We start from the raw sequence: 15,343 nt of genomic DNA, 5'->3' as shown, positions 1-15,343 counted from the left end.
TAATGAAACGAATAATAAATTAACCACATGATCCAAATTTGCATAACATGTTAAATCAAATAAAATTTAGCCAGGATAAAAGATAGATAAGCTTACTGTGTTGGGTGAATGTAATTGCTTGGCTTTTATCTGATCTGATTGAATGTTGTCCTGGGAATCCAACTTGGTGATGTGAAATCCCAATATAGAAGTGTCAAAGTAAGACATAAATTTGAAGTGACAATTGAAGGGCATAGTTTTGTAGCACACACATCCCAAGATGTTTGTTAAGATTCCATTAAAAAGCTGCAAACATGAATGTTGGCAAACATTTTGCAAAGCCCAATTGCCCATCAAATCCTCATGTGAGAACATCCATAGCTAATTGAAAGAAGATGCAGCTAACATAACATGAGCTTCTATTTTCACTCCTATCCTTAAGCTTTGGAGGGGGAGAAGGCTGAACAAAAGGACATAAAAAGCCCTCAACTTTGCTGGTCCCAACTGTGGCAGTTAAAGGAGAACTAACTATGAATGTATGAAGGAGTTTTGTAAATGAATAAACCAGCATTGGTTTACTGGCCCCAGAAAGTCCCAGGCCATAATTTAACAACATGGCATGGAAAGGTCTTGGGCTCAAACTTGGTATGTCTAGCTAAGATTGGAGTGAACCTAGTCTGAAATTCAGTCACATGCTGTTAAGTGATAGGATTTGATTATAGAGTAACACAGTATAAGGCAGCTACCTACATTTGTAAGATTGTCCATACTTGCCAATAAAACTGCTGCATCCCTTGCATTGGAGATCTTTTATGTACAAATTCCAAACATTATATTTAAGATATTCTGTGTGTTCATTGCGTATATTCAGCTTTGCCCTCCGATATTGACTGAAGTACAGAGCCATGTGTTATGTGTCATGGCTCCATGCTCCCCTCGGAATTTAAAACCACAATTACACGGGTATCACAAAGGAGGCAACTGGACTTCTGTGTTGTTGTTTTTGAAGACATTTCACTTCTTGTCCAAGAAGCTTCTTTGACAGGATATGGGAAATGGAAGGATTTATATTCCTTGCAGACAGCTGGTAATCTGCATCCCTTTAGAGCAGGGATATCAAACTCATATTGTCATAGTGGCGGCGCATGGCATATCGGGACTTTTTCCCTTCGCTAAACTGGGCAGGGGTAAAGCCAGCACATGACGCATCTGGCCCGCGGGCTGCGAGTTTGACAACTCTGTTTTAGAGGGTCTTTGAAGCACTTAGAAGTTTATCTGTGTCCTCATGGTCCCCTGAGAAATGCTCCTGGTTCCTGTTGTCTGCATTTTTTTTTCTCCAGTTGCCTCCTGAAAAAGCACCTTTGGGACCACCAGGACGTGAGTGACTGAGACTCACTACAAACAATTACATTGATACCTATAAAAAGAAAAGCCTCCAGCTTAGTTCTTGGTAACTTCAGGGACACATCCATATATGAACTTTCTGAAATAACACAAAAGTAATTATAATTGTTTCTATTGGAAATGTTCCTTTTTTAAACTGCCCGAGATAGGCTACAGGTAGTTCTTGACTTACGGCCATTCATTTAATGACTATTACAGCAATGCTGAAAAATGTTACTTCTGATGCTCCCTGCGCTTCTAACAGATGCATCGGCCCCATGGTCACATGATCGTGATTCAGGAATTTGGCATAGCAGTAGCACTTAGGTAGCAACAGCACTCCGACTTACATCCAGTCCTATAATGTATTGCAGAACTCTCTGGGTGGTTTATAACATCAGCATATTGCCTCAAACAACACCGGCCTCAGAAGGATGGAAAACTGAGTAAATCTTTGTCAATTGGCATTTGTGATTCTTCCAGTTGGCTTCTAACACGCGAAGTCATGGGGGAAGCTGGATTCGCTTGGGTACACCCAAAAAGATTGTAAAATTGGGCACAACTCATTTAATGACTCCATTACTTAATGATGGAAGCTTTGGTCCCAGCTTGGTTATAAATCAAGGTCTACCTGCGTAGTCTTTCTCTATCGTAACAACTTAAAGATGTATGGACTTCTACTTAGAATACAATAGAATTAACAGAGTTGGAAGGGACCTTGGAAGTCTTCTAGTCCAACCTCCTGCTAAGGCAGGAAACCCTATACCACTTCAGACAAATGGTTATCCAATATCTTCTTTAAAACGTCCAATGTTAGAGCATTCATAACTTCTGGAGGCTTGTTCTAACTGGTCAGGAATTTCTCCTCAGTTCTAAGTTGCTTTGCTCTTTGATTAGTTTCCACCCACTTTTTTTTGTCCTACCCTCAGGTGCTTTGGAGAATAGTTTGACTTCCTCTTCTTTGTGGCAACTCCTGAGATATTGGTACATTGCTATCATGTCTCCCCTAGTCCTTCTTTTCATTAAACTAGACATACCCAGTTCCTACAACTGTTCTTCATATGTTTTCTCCAGTCCCCTAATCATCTTTGTTGCTCTTCTCTGCACTCTTTCCAGAGTCTTCACATCTTTTCTATATCCTGGCGACCCAAACTGAATGCAATATTCCAAGTGCGCCCTTATCAAGGCATTATAAACGTATGTAACTGGAGTTGAACTTGACTAAGTAATTAGGGGAATTGAAGTCCATCACCTTTAAATTGCTGAGGTGGGGGAGAAAAAACAAGTCTATCCGCCTGGGATTTTAAGACGTATTAACTATCTGGGACCATCTTTGACTCTGCTTAAAGGTTGTGCTACCACCTAGAGGCCAATAAATTCTACTGTGTTTATCACGCTGCAGCGCATCTGCCACGGGATTCATTTGCCAGCAAATTTTCAGGCTGAAGAGATCGAGTTCCCAACGCCCAGCAACTTTGCAGGTCTTCTCAAAGAGTCAAGAGTTCATCGCGTTTACTGCGGTCTTCGCAAAAGTTGGCCGAATCAGGCAAGAACGATGGCGGGTGGGAGGGACCTCGGGAAACCCCGACGTGTCTGTTCGGTCCCAGATCAGGCAAGGAGCCACGGCTGCTAATTCGTTTTCCTTCTCCTGTCGTTCCACCCCACTTGGCTCGACATAGCCGAACACGGTCAATTCCACTGAGCGTCGGTACGGACCATTGTAGATTCCTCAAGCGCCGGCAGGCTGGAGTTAAGGTGAAGGCGAATCCTCCTGTGGAGCCTCGAGCGGATGCTGAGGTCTCTGAGATGGCCAAGCCAAGAGGCAGCTGAGGCGTAGGAGACCCGGGAGGCTGCGCCCTGCATGTCCTCTGTCGCTTCGCCTTCCTTAATCTCTTGTTCCCAAGCGGCACAGAGCGGATCCAGGGGTCAAGCGGCCGAGCAACAGGCGCCAAGGCTTCCTGGGTTTTCAGCGAGTGGCGAGGTCTCTGCTTCTCCCCGCCGTCCACTTCCAGTTTAAAAACGGCTCGCGGTTTACGCTAGCCCTGTTGGGCCGACCGCCATATGTTGGGTGGGCTTTCTTTTCAGACGTTCACGAGTCTATAAGGGAAAAAAAATCCCCCCTCTTGCTTCCCCCGTTAATCCTCATGCTCTACTCTAGACTGAATAGATAGGTTGTTAATTTATCTTCGCTTTGGAGGGCTGCAGAATGGAAAGGCCTGTTTTTATCCGTGTTTTTTTTTTCTCAGTGGAAAAGAAGGCATGCTGGCGCTTTCTGCAGGGGTTGCATTGGATTTTCGAGGTTATCTGCCCTCTGAAAGCAAAACGGATTTATTTTATCCAGTGCAATCTGCCCCCCTCGGGAATTTATTACACGACTAATCTTATTGTGCAGAGGGAGGGAAATAATGATTAGAGGCTCCCTGGGCTCGAAATAGCAGTTGGGAGAGGCTTGCAAAGTCTTATAAGGGAAAATGAGTAAATATTCTTTCCTTTGTTAAAATAACCTGTAAAAATACTCATTTGAGGAATGAGAATGCTCATTTGAGGGGAAAATATTCATTTGAGAGGGAAATACTCATTTGAGAGTCTGACGATCATAAGGATCTGATGCTTTAGGTAATTTGATCCTAAAAATCTTAATTTCAGGAGGCCAGGGTTTAATCTGAATTGTTTGGCACACAAAGCATTTCTTAGAATACTGAGCCACAGTATATATGTGTATATTTCTATTATCCACAAATAGATCACCAGAGTTGACATTTTAAAGCTTTTTAAATATATATATATATATATATATATATATATATATATATATATATATATATATATATATATATATATATATATATATATATATATATATATATATATATATATATATATATATATATATATATATATATATATATATATATGTTTTTATTTGTGCTGATAAATAAATAAAGGAAGACTAGTATAGATCTATTTCAAGCTATTTAGCTCTCATCAGCTAGCCATATCCTTACTGGGATTCGAACCTATTAACCTTCCTCCCACACTTGGGCATACCAGGGGTTGTGACTTTAAGTATATATATATATATATATATATATATATATATATATATATATATATATATATATATATATATATATATATATATATATATATATATATATATATATATATATATATATATATTCAGAACTATATATATATATTCAGAACTAGGCTTTGTCCCAAATGAGGAATTTGGTGATTTTGTAGGCCAATCATATGGCAGATCCATCATTTCAGACAGGGTTTTGCAGCAGGTAAGTGTGTTGTAATATCCTATTTGCATATCAGTTTCCATTTTTCAGCCACATTTCACATTACTCAATATTATTAAGTATATTGAGAGCCAGTGGTAATATATTTTTAAAACAAAAGCATCAGTAACCATATCTTATACTGTAGAAGTACATTGCATGAGAAGTGAATTATGAGCATAGCTTCTATCCAGACATTTCCACATTTAATGTTTTAACCTATCTTTAAAAAAAGGAAATTTAGTGTAACTACGTCAGTTATCACTTGACATAAATTATTTGTGTGCTGAGAATAGGTGCTAAGTTCAGGGGATGCTGAGGGCATTCTGGAGATCAAATTATAAGAGTCATTAATTGCTGTCTATTCTTGAGTCAAAGTTCATGGAAACTATGCAGCGGAAAACGCTCAGTACTAAATTTGATTAATGATTAAACATGTTAGCTTCAGACTCAGAGGAACATGCTGTTACTTATGGATAGTGCACTGATTTTAATAGTATATAGTATAGCGGAAAGGTGAACTGATATTGTTTCCAACAGTTACTGCGGAAAGACACTGGTTTAGCAATATAGGAAACAACAGGAAATGTGTATGAATTGTTAGATATTAAATCAAATAGATATTGTCATTTTCATGTATCTTTCAAAAACTGGGCTGTTAACTGTGATAGAGTGGTAGTGTCATAATCTTTAGATCAATATAATTGCTTAAAAATATAAACAGAATAACCAAGGGCAATATATGGCAATTATTTTACTGAAAGCAGATCCAGTATTGTTCTTTAGGATCTTACTAATAAAAAAAGATGTCAGGGGAAAGTGGGAGTTTAATGTACTGCTTCTCAAATTTCCTGCAATTGTGGACACAATTAAACAAATGCCTCTTTTCATTTTTAAGTGCGTGGAAGGAATAAAATAATAACTATAGTTACATTCATTCCTTTTCATTTAAAATATTTTTGAATTAAATTTTATACAAAAAAATAAAATTAAATATTTATTACCCAAATTCTGTTATGTAATTAAGGTCATAATAACAATCACTTTCCTCACAAAACTGTTTGTAAAGGATATTGTACATAAGTAATCTTTTGAGAACTAAGGAGCTGGAGGTAAATAAATGGTATCACGTTTTAATATATTCATGTTTTGTATTTATGATTTCCTGTTCTGGTTATTTGTACAAGAACAATGCTTCCACTTAGCTTAGTATATATGGATTCATAGTCTATAATGGCACTTGAGATCTGCTTATGTCAATTTTCTGTATGTCAATACTCATGTTGTTACTTGCTTACTTGTAACATCATCAAACCAATTCAGAATTACTTGATGATAGGAAGAAGGGAAGCTGAGGTAGCAAATATGTTCTGGCTGGTTGACAGGCTGTGAACATGCAGAGGCTTCAATGAATCAGCTGATAGATCTACACAAATATCAGATTTTCTCAGATTCAAAATGGCTGGCTTAGAACAAGGAGAGCTGGAGAACTTTGCAATTGAAGAATGAAAGGAATGACCTAAGCCCGTGATGGTGAACCTATGACACTCTGTGGTCATGCGCACCTTCCCCAGTTGCTCTTCTGGTTTCCGGCACCGCATGCACTCCAGCCAGCCGGTCTTTGCGTGTGCCAGATTGCCAGCAATCTGAAGACAAGCAGATGGCATGCCTGCATGCGCATGCACTTGGTGCTAAAAAGGTTCGCCATCACTGACCTAAGCTATATGCTCTGTCTTGTGCCTCATAAAAATTGCTAGAGTAGATAGGGACTTGTGCATGTGACCTCTACAACTATAAATTCTGAACTTTGCTGGAAGTTCAAATGGAATCTGAAAAAAAAAGTTACTTATAGGACAAAAGTAATTTTTTGGAGTAACAAAGTAACAAAACAATAAATATTATGCTGTGTAATGGATCTATTATCTGGCAAAGATAGTTTATTTTATGATAAAAATATATCTTGTCTTGGTGGGATGAAAAACAGCTGAATTTCCAGGATTTTTTTCTATTGAGTTACAGCAGTAGCACTGCACGTGGGTGAATTTTTAAAAGTAAGTGATGGACAAGAATACTTTTTTCCTGATTTAATCATATAATAGGAATTTCACTGGAAGGTCTGATGGACCTTTCCAGTTACTTGTGTCAGGAGAGAATTAGCAATGGTTAGAAATTGGACTGAAACATGGTAGAGAATAGATGTAAGAAATAAACTAGCCCAGAAGTACAGAACATTGGCTGAGTTGTAACCATTTCATTCTTCAGTATTTTATGCTCAGTTTTGTCCATTGGTAGTGGTAATAAACTGCTACTCACCAAATCAAGTCTGATCATTTCACTGTCCAAATAAAGCTGCTATTAGCAGAATTGTGTATATTCTGCAGTTTTATCACACAGACAGAATTGAGTATCCTGAGAATCATGCCTTAAAATTATATATATATATATATATATATATATATATATATATATATATATATATATATATATATATATATATATATATATATATATATATATATATATATATATATATATATATATATATATATCAAAAGAAGTCAATGGGGAAATGGTCTCTAGCACCCTCAAGATGCTCTGTGGAAAAAGTTTGGAAATCCTTGATTTGGTCTGATATACTGTATATATTAAAAAGATAAACATCTGCTTTGTGTCAAGTTCAGTCTTCATGACTTCATGGATATGTTCATCTAGTTCTTGGCAATAATAAACAGTAGTTTGCCATAGCTTTGTTCTTGGGATTTTATTAATTTTATTAATTCCTTCCCAATATAAACCATAACTCTGGAATTTTCTAGATTTCTCATCCAAGTACTCCTGCTTTGTTTTTTCACATTAAAAAGTTGATTAGATGCTTAATTGCTACTAAAACAAATAAGTAAATTGCAATTCCACAAAAGATGAAAAGAAACATGGTTAACTGCACATTTCCAATAAGAGAAGAGTTTTCCTCAAGATGTTTTACTAATTCTGGAAAAAAACCTCAGTTTCTTAAAAACAACCTACTAAGCCTCTTTGAGTTCCAAAAACGCTTCCCCAGGCTCTTGTAGAATTATCCTTTGCCCAAAAAATTGAGCTCAAACCTTAAACCAGCAGTGAACAGAGAACTATTTGTCCACAGGAGCTTCTCTGTAGATTGTTTGAATAGATTTATCACCCTGAACTAAGCCCAGGCCATCTGTTACGTCCTCTAATTACAGATGCAGAAAGAGGTAATTCACAACAGCATCATAAAAAAGTAAAATATAAATGATTTAAGGGCAGGCTTATGCCATGTTTCATGTACTAATCAGAGCTAAATGACTCACTTCTATGACAGCTTGACTTCCTTGTTAAAAGATCCAGTTTCTTGCAGACAACAAATTGACCTGAAATATTTCCCATACTCTGCTTTCATGTCATACATGGTAATAGTAGTCTGCATATTTTCTAATGTTATTCCTAATTTATTAGTAAAGGTCCAAATCTTGCAACAATGCTTTTCTCCTTTAGGCATGTTTTTTTTAAACCATCTACAAAGGGAAGGGCAATATTAGTGAGTTAAGCTTTTCAAATTTATTGAAGTAACATTGTTTGATTAAATAAGATTCCTGGTATTCAGTAATGGCTGTTTGGCATGACTTGATTCAGGGTTCTTATGAAATTCATAATCCCATTGCTCTTCTTTCTCCTGAAATTCTTTATTTGAAACATTGATAAATGTTTTAGAGAACATACATTTCATGCTATGTTCAAATAAGTTAGATCTTCCTCATATACATTGTTTCTTTTGCATTTCTGTGTGCATGATTAAAGAATGTATATTAAATACTAATCAGTCAGAAACAAATAAGGCAGTTTCCAAAGGAAACTCCAATACTTGGAGTGTTAAGTATTAATGGATAGAATATCTCTGGAAAGTTTCCAATAGAATTGTTTCCTGACATCATTATTAATTGATGAAAAATGATAAAAATTGAAGATCACACAGATGCCCCAGTTTAAGGAAAATCTAGGCATTGTCAGATGCATGAAATCAGGAGCCAGGATAAAATTCAAGGTACTGTGATACAACCATGCAACCTATATACAAGAATCTGATTAGCTAACAAATTGCACCAGATAAGAGTTAATGGACTTTAAGAGGGAGGGGGTGTAGGATTTAGGTGAGTCTTTTCTGGGGGTGTAGGCCAGATTGATGATGCGTTTGATTCTGCCCTCCACTCAGCCTGGTTATCTCCTACATGAATCCCTCTCATCTCTTTTAAGATTAGATTTGGCAATTCCTTTCTAGAAAACTTCTGAAGTCTAAATCTAAATGATTTTCAATTAAGTCTTTCATTTTAAATGGCTTTGGATGATCAAGCATAAGAGAAGACTGGACCACAACATATGAGCATGTGCATTCTTGGCCCACTTTTCTGTTGATGTTGGGTTTCAACATACCAATGGCCCATTGGTATAGAAACAAGTTTGAGGAAATCAAAATAGTGTACAGATTATGAATTCTTGCAGTAATTTTAATTGATAAATTATCTATACTCTTAGGGAACATCTACCTGAAGTTTTCACCCCACTCCAGAATTTACTCTGTATATGTGATCTCATGCTATGTTTTCTTATTTTGAGAGATAAGAGTTCAAGATGGAGTAGCAATTAAATGATTATTTGCTCTTTGTTCCCAGAGTTTTGAGCCTGTAGAATTGATGATAATCAAAGCTTTACTTTTAGAAAAAACTTCTGGAATTACATAGAAGTGTCATCTTAAGCAGGAAAAGAGCAGAATGTTTAATTACCCTCAATATTAAAATGATAAATACTTTAGAAAGTGCACAGAGACTACAAAGAACACATCTTTGCAATTTAATTTTCAACATGCTTTAGAATACAGATAGTCTTCAACTTACGATCACAATTGAGCCCAAAATGTATGTTGCTAAGTCAGAAATTTGTTAAATGAGTTTAGCTCCATTTTACAACTTTTCTTGCCAGATTTGTTAAGTCAATTACTGCAGTTGTTAAATTAGTAACATGGTTGTTAAGTGAATCCGGTTTCTACACTGATTTTGGTTGTCAGAAGGTCACAAAAGGGGATCACATAACTCTGAGACACTGCAGCCATCATAAATGTGAGTCAGTTGTCAAGAATTTGAATGTAAATCATGTGTCTATGCTGCAACAGTCATAAGTGTGCAAAATGGTCATAAGCTATTTTTTTTTCAGTGTCGTAATTTTGAACCATCACTAAATGAACTGTTGTAAGTCGAGGACTACCTGTATTTCATAGAATGCTTCAGGGACTGATAGAACGGTTTGAGAAAACTCTGGATAGAAAGTCCAATCAGAACTGTGGAAAGCATCTAGAAGAACTACATTGCAATGGAAAGACAGGTGAGTGAAGCATCGTATTTGAATCATTTTAGGAGCCGTGGTGGCACAGTGGTTAAAATGCAGTATTGCAGGCTATTTCTACTAACTGCCGGCTGCCTGCAATTTGGCAGATCAAATCTCACAAGGCTCAAGGTTGATTCAGCCTTCCATCCTTCTGAGGTGAGTAAAATGAGGACCCAGATTGTTGGGGGCAATATGCTGACTCTGTAAACTGCTTAGAGAGGGTTGTAAAGCACTGTATATGTCTAGCAATAGCACTTAGACTTATATAGCCCTTCACAGTGCTTTACAGGCCTCTCCAAGTTCTATTGATAGTGTTATTAAAGCAACTGTTGTCTTATGCAGGCTTATGTAGCTGTTTCAGAAACTGCTTCTACTTGCCTCTTGCAGGGTTTGACTCTTGTTGCTTTAACAGTGTGAAAAAAGGTGCTTCATTTGCACTCTTACAGGTGATAAAGCACTTCTTCTGAATTTTTGTGTGTTCATAATAAATATGTTTATTTGTCATGGTTGCTCATATCTATAAAGGGAATATTGAGATCAGAGGTACATAATTTGGAGAAGCATCAGGGTGACATTAACCTCCCCCATTTCAAAAAAGGCTGACTATTATCTCCAGAGACTTCCAAAATATATTACAGCCGATCCTCAACTTACAACAGTTCATTTAGTGACCATTCAAAGTTGCAACAACCCTGAAAAAAGTGACATGACAGTTTTTCACACTTACAACTGTTTTAGCATCCGCATAGCCACATGATAAATGTTCAGATGCCTGGCAACTGACTCATATTTATGACAGTTTGTAGTGTCCCGGGGTCATATAATCATATGGTGCCTTTTGTGACCACCTGACAAGCAAAGTAAATGGGGAAGCACAATCACTTAACAACTATTATTAAATTAACAACTTGTGACTATGGCAAGAAAGGTCATAAAATAGGTGGCAAACCTATGGCACACTTGCTGGAAACCATCCCACAAGGAACACACGCCTTTGCTGGCTCCTCTTTCGCTTTTCAATGCAGACATGCGTACCAGCCAGCTGGCCTTCGCGTGTGGGAGTACCAAAATCTGGAAGAGCAGTGTTCCAGCACGCTTGCAGGTACTGGCACCCAAACTTCCAGGTTTTCATTGCGTGCATGCGCAACTGCCAGATGTTTGTTGGGCTTGTGCCAGAAACCGGAAATTTGGGTGTCGCTGTGTGCCTGCATGATGGAATGCTGCTCTTCCAGCTTTTGGCGCTTCTGCGTGCACGAAGGCCAGCGAGGCTGCATGTTCCTCAAGGGATGGTTTTGCGTGCCATTTCTGGCATGCAGATTGGCACGCGGGTACGAAAAAGGTTTGCCTTCACTGAAATAGGGCAAAACTCACTTAACAAATGCCTCACTTAGCAACATAAATTTTGAGCTCAACTGTGGTCATAAATCAAGGACTACCTAGACTAAATTGTAACAGTGAAAATAGTTCAGTATATCACAAAAGAATTGATATTATCTATGCTGAATTTTAGGTAAATATAAAATGAATCAAACCCTGGTTTTAATCAATACTTCTTGGAGTGTCTCTCCCTAAAACAATCAGAGTAAATTGTACATCGCTGGTTTAGAAGATTCTATTACAGAAGTCAAGCTGCGAGCAGAAAATGTTTCCAGGCATAAAGACCAGCTAGAAAATACCAAGGCTTATCAAGCGAACTTACTGAAGCTTGAAATTTCAATTTAATTTTAGTAGATTTATAATGTACGGTATATTTTTCAAACCTACACAATCTACAAGGTGGCAGCCAAACTTTGCTAATAGGTAACTCAATTCTTTTAGCCTAGTAAGGCTACTAATTAATTGGTGTTAATTACAGCATGCATTTCTGTCTTAACAGAAGTGTGTTAATGGAACACACTTAACAACTACCTATTGTCCAGGATAATATAGGCTCTGTCACAAGATTGAAATCCCATAGGCCAGCAAGGAAAATCACTATTCAACATCTATCCACTTTAACCCCAAAAATGCCTTGAGAGAGGAAGGGTCCATGGTACCTTCTTGTGGCTTGATCATTAGTGACCCCTCTACCAAACGACCCGGTTTTAATCTGCCTCGCTCTGTCTAAGTAAACGTTATGTGACCCTCATTTATCAACAGCCCCTTTTATAATAGGATGGTGATGTAGTGTAGGTTATTGCCAATTTCCTATGTATCACTGATACATGAGCAAGAACCTGGTAAAGGACACCTTGACATGCCTTCACCTGCCTATGTAGCATCATTGAGGGTCTAAGAGGGCTCAGAGATTGTCTTGCATTGATCTATTACTTTGACTGACGTTTGTCTAAGAAACTATAAATCTGAAGTGACTTCCTTCTACCTTTCTTCTTAGCTCACACGTATAGAGTACATACACTTTGACTCAGCTTTCTGCCAGGTTTTGCCAATTCTATAGTATATTACCTGTAACTAAACCTTACTTTTAATGTACTTATAAAACCTTTTCCATCAGTGATTGTTCTGGTCAGATTCCCATTCTCTGGGACACTCACAAGTACACACAGATCATAACATCTCCCAATACCCTCTGCATTTTATTTGGGCTCAATGTCCACCTCCTTTGTTCCATCCAAACACAAATCATGCACTCCTGTACCAACACTGTAAGCATACTTGCCAAAACAAAAAAGCATGAAAAAGCAGTGTCAGTCATTGACAAGCTAATGAGCATGAAAGTACATTCAGAAAGCGTTCTATTTGTTCTCCGTGCTTCTGCACTCATTTCTACTGGATGATTTGATGGAAGCAGGCTGCCATAAACAGCATAGAATTGTATGTATCAAAACGGTGGTGGTGCCTTGATTGTCCCTGCTTCCAGGCATACAAGTGGCATTGCAAAGTCAGCTGGAAGGCTCATGGGAGTGCTGGGCTGAGTAGGAATATTTGCTAGTTTAATTGTTGGTGTTTTATTGTAGTTCTGAAAAAGGGAAAAATCAAAGTTTATTAATTTAATTTCTTTTGGTTTAATTTGGGTGTGTGTATATATATACAATGTAGCCTTTAGCATGGAGTCTAGGGACTCCCTAAATCCCTTATGGCAAGGCCCTACAGACCATATGGTTCTACTTCCCAATTCTACACAGCTATAAAACGGGATGAGGCAATCCCATATTTCTTTTGCTATCGCTCCTACATTCAAATTTGATGATAGTGATCCAGTTTCCTGTCATTTTCAGTTGAAAAATATTTAAAAGCTATACATTTTAAAATAGGTTTAATGTAGAAGAAAAAAATCCAGTCCTATCAAAAAGCTCATCCTCTTGAAAGAAAATATTATTTTACATCATTATCTCACCAGCTATCCAAAATAGTTCAATGTAATCTACAACCATCCAAATGTTAATAGGGTGTTTTTGTTTTTTTATAAAATGAAGAACTACTGCAGCATTTTGTCGTAACTCTCATCACTCATTTTGCTTTGTAAATTTGAACAATCATTTGCTTTTCCGCAGTTTTAATTTTTCAAGTATATAATTCTTTTTTATTTATTCAACATGTCTTTTAAAAAATGTAAAATACAATCAACTTTGTCTCTCTCCAACTTCCAACTTCTGGGAATAGATTCCCATCTTGGAAAATAAGCCCTATATGTAGGATTTTAATAAAGCAAACTGAAATGCTAATAAGCAAATAAATACATACGTAAGGAAAGTTAAGGGGGAAAAAAATCAAATCCGTCGATAACAATCTGCCTCTGGACTTTCTTCCTTCATGAGGCAGCCTGGCTGATACATGAGATCCACAATATATACTTGAGGGGGAAGCAGAAGTCCAGGTATTCCCAAAGGAGAATCATCAACCAATTTCACCTCATTCCACGCTCTATTATATTCACCCCGGTATAGGCTGCAATTAATAGCAATTCTGTCTGCCAGAACCTATGAAAAGAATAAAAATATACTTTAGTTTTGTTATTTTGTGATTGCTCTTCTGGTAGACTTACAGAAGTAGGGTGGAAAAATCTGAAGGACCATTGCAACCCTAAATTTCTCATTATAGCCAAAGAGATACATCATTGGTAATAATGCTTTATAATTTGGTATGCTAATGGTTAAAAGAGAAAAAGGAGAAGTTGTCAATTGAATACTATTTAATGAAGAATTATTGGGGTCAGTAAGGAGCCAAACAGCAGTTGGTTTCAGTCAATCTACATAGAGGACACATTCTCATTTTTCTTTCTGAGAATTCACTGGAAGAATGACTGCAGATGGAAAGATTATTGAGTTTATTATCCCTGCCAAACACAATGGATTTGTTTTTGACATGTTATTTTTCAAATTATATTCCTCACTATATCATTCTTAGTCAACAACTTGGAATTAACTGCATACAAATTACATATATATTTAAATCTTCAAACATCTCTAATAATGGTATTTCTTAATACATTTATCCATAAATACAAGGATTAACTTAAAAGCAATGTCTCTAATGTTACAACTTGCTAGAGAGATAATAGTACTGATGCACAAGAAATCCTGACAGCTGTTCTTTTACTTCAGCAGGAAATTGCTGTAAGAAAACTTTGTTTTGCTATTGCCTACTATTTTCCAGAATTCTGATAGCACTTATTACTTCCTTCTCATTAAATATGTATAGCATTTATTCAGTGCCATTTTTTGACATTTAGATAACTTCATCAATCTACTATCAAACCTTACTATATAGATTTGGTCAGTATTGTTATTTACATATTACAGATAACAAAATGAGATTAAGAAAGTATGTCTAGTCTTCCCATAATTTTTTTCTGCTCTAAAATGTGCTCCTGATTTGAGTCATAGTTTATGCCTTTTCATACATAGGACTTTTTCTGTTTATTTTCAGTGTCACATTGACTTTAATGGAGATTATAAACAGTGTACAGTAGAAAAATGCATATTTATTGATTGGAAATCAATACCAAGTATGAGCAAAAATATTGTGCACATGGAAAAAATTGAATGCTATAATTTGAATACTAGAATACTTAAATTGAATCTGATGGGACAGTAGCATATACATATTCATTAAAACTAAAAGTATGCAATTTAGAGCAGCACATTTGTTTAGTTACACTAGTGGTATCAAACTTAAGGCCTGCAAGCTGGATCCAGCCCATAGGGTGCTTAGATCTGGCCCATGAGGCCACCCTGGAAACAGTGAAGGATCAGCCCATGGTACCTCCGCCAGTGAAAATGGAGTTCAGGGAGCTCCATTTTTGCTGGCATAGGGTTGCAGGAGGCAGTCACGGCCAAAAATGGAGCCCAGGAGGACCA

General features: G+C 37.0%; 1 protein-coding gene and 1 long non-coding RNA gene across 5 annotated transcripts in view; one reads left to right on the top strand and one right to left on the bottom strand.

Annotated features, from left to right (window-relative positions):
• Positions 1-2,798: 2,798 nt before the first annotated feature.
• The window catches only part of LOC148045794 (uncharacterized), a 58,152-nt gene continuing 45,607 nt past the window's right edge, over positions 2,799-15,343 (top strand). Inside the window, exons 1-3 of one of the 2 annotated variants that reach the window (XR_015696332.1) lie at positions 2,799-3,117; positions 4,567-4,655; positions 9,873-10,040. This is a non-coding gene — a long non-coding RNA (uncharacterized LOC148045794). The remainder of the gene's footprint in view (positions 3,118-4,566; positions 4,656-9,872; positions 10,041-15,343) is intronic. The other variant, XR_015696334.1, reaches the window with a different exon arrangement.
• ARMC3 (armadillo repeat containing 3) overlaps positions 12,594-15,343 on the bottom strand; it is a 72,006-nt gene continuing 69,256 nt past the window's right edge. For all 3 annotated transcript variants that reach the window (XM_014067448.2, XM_014067528.2, XM_014067604.2), the window contains one exon: positions 12,594-13,963. In XM_014067448.2, coding sequence (XP_013922923.1) covers positions 13,754-13,963 — 210 coding nt within the window. In that variant the 3' untranslated portion in view covers positions 12,594-13,753. The remainder of the gene's footprint in view (positions 13,964-15,343) is intronic.

The sequence above is a fragment of the Thamnophis sirtalis genome, unplaced genomic scaffold (assembly GCF_051295495.1).
Source record: "Thamnophis sirtalis isolate CommonGarterSnake01/CBP01778 unplaced genomic scaffold, rThaSir2_p1.2 scaffold_4, whole genome shotgun sequence".
Classification (NCBI taxonomy): Eukaryota; Metazoa; Chordata; class Lepidosauria; order Squamata; family Natricidae; genus Thamnophis; species Thamnophis sirtalis.
Note: the sequence above shows the minus strand (reverse complement) of the source record. Positions and strands in the feature narration are given on the sequence as shown.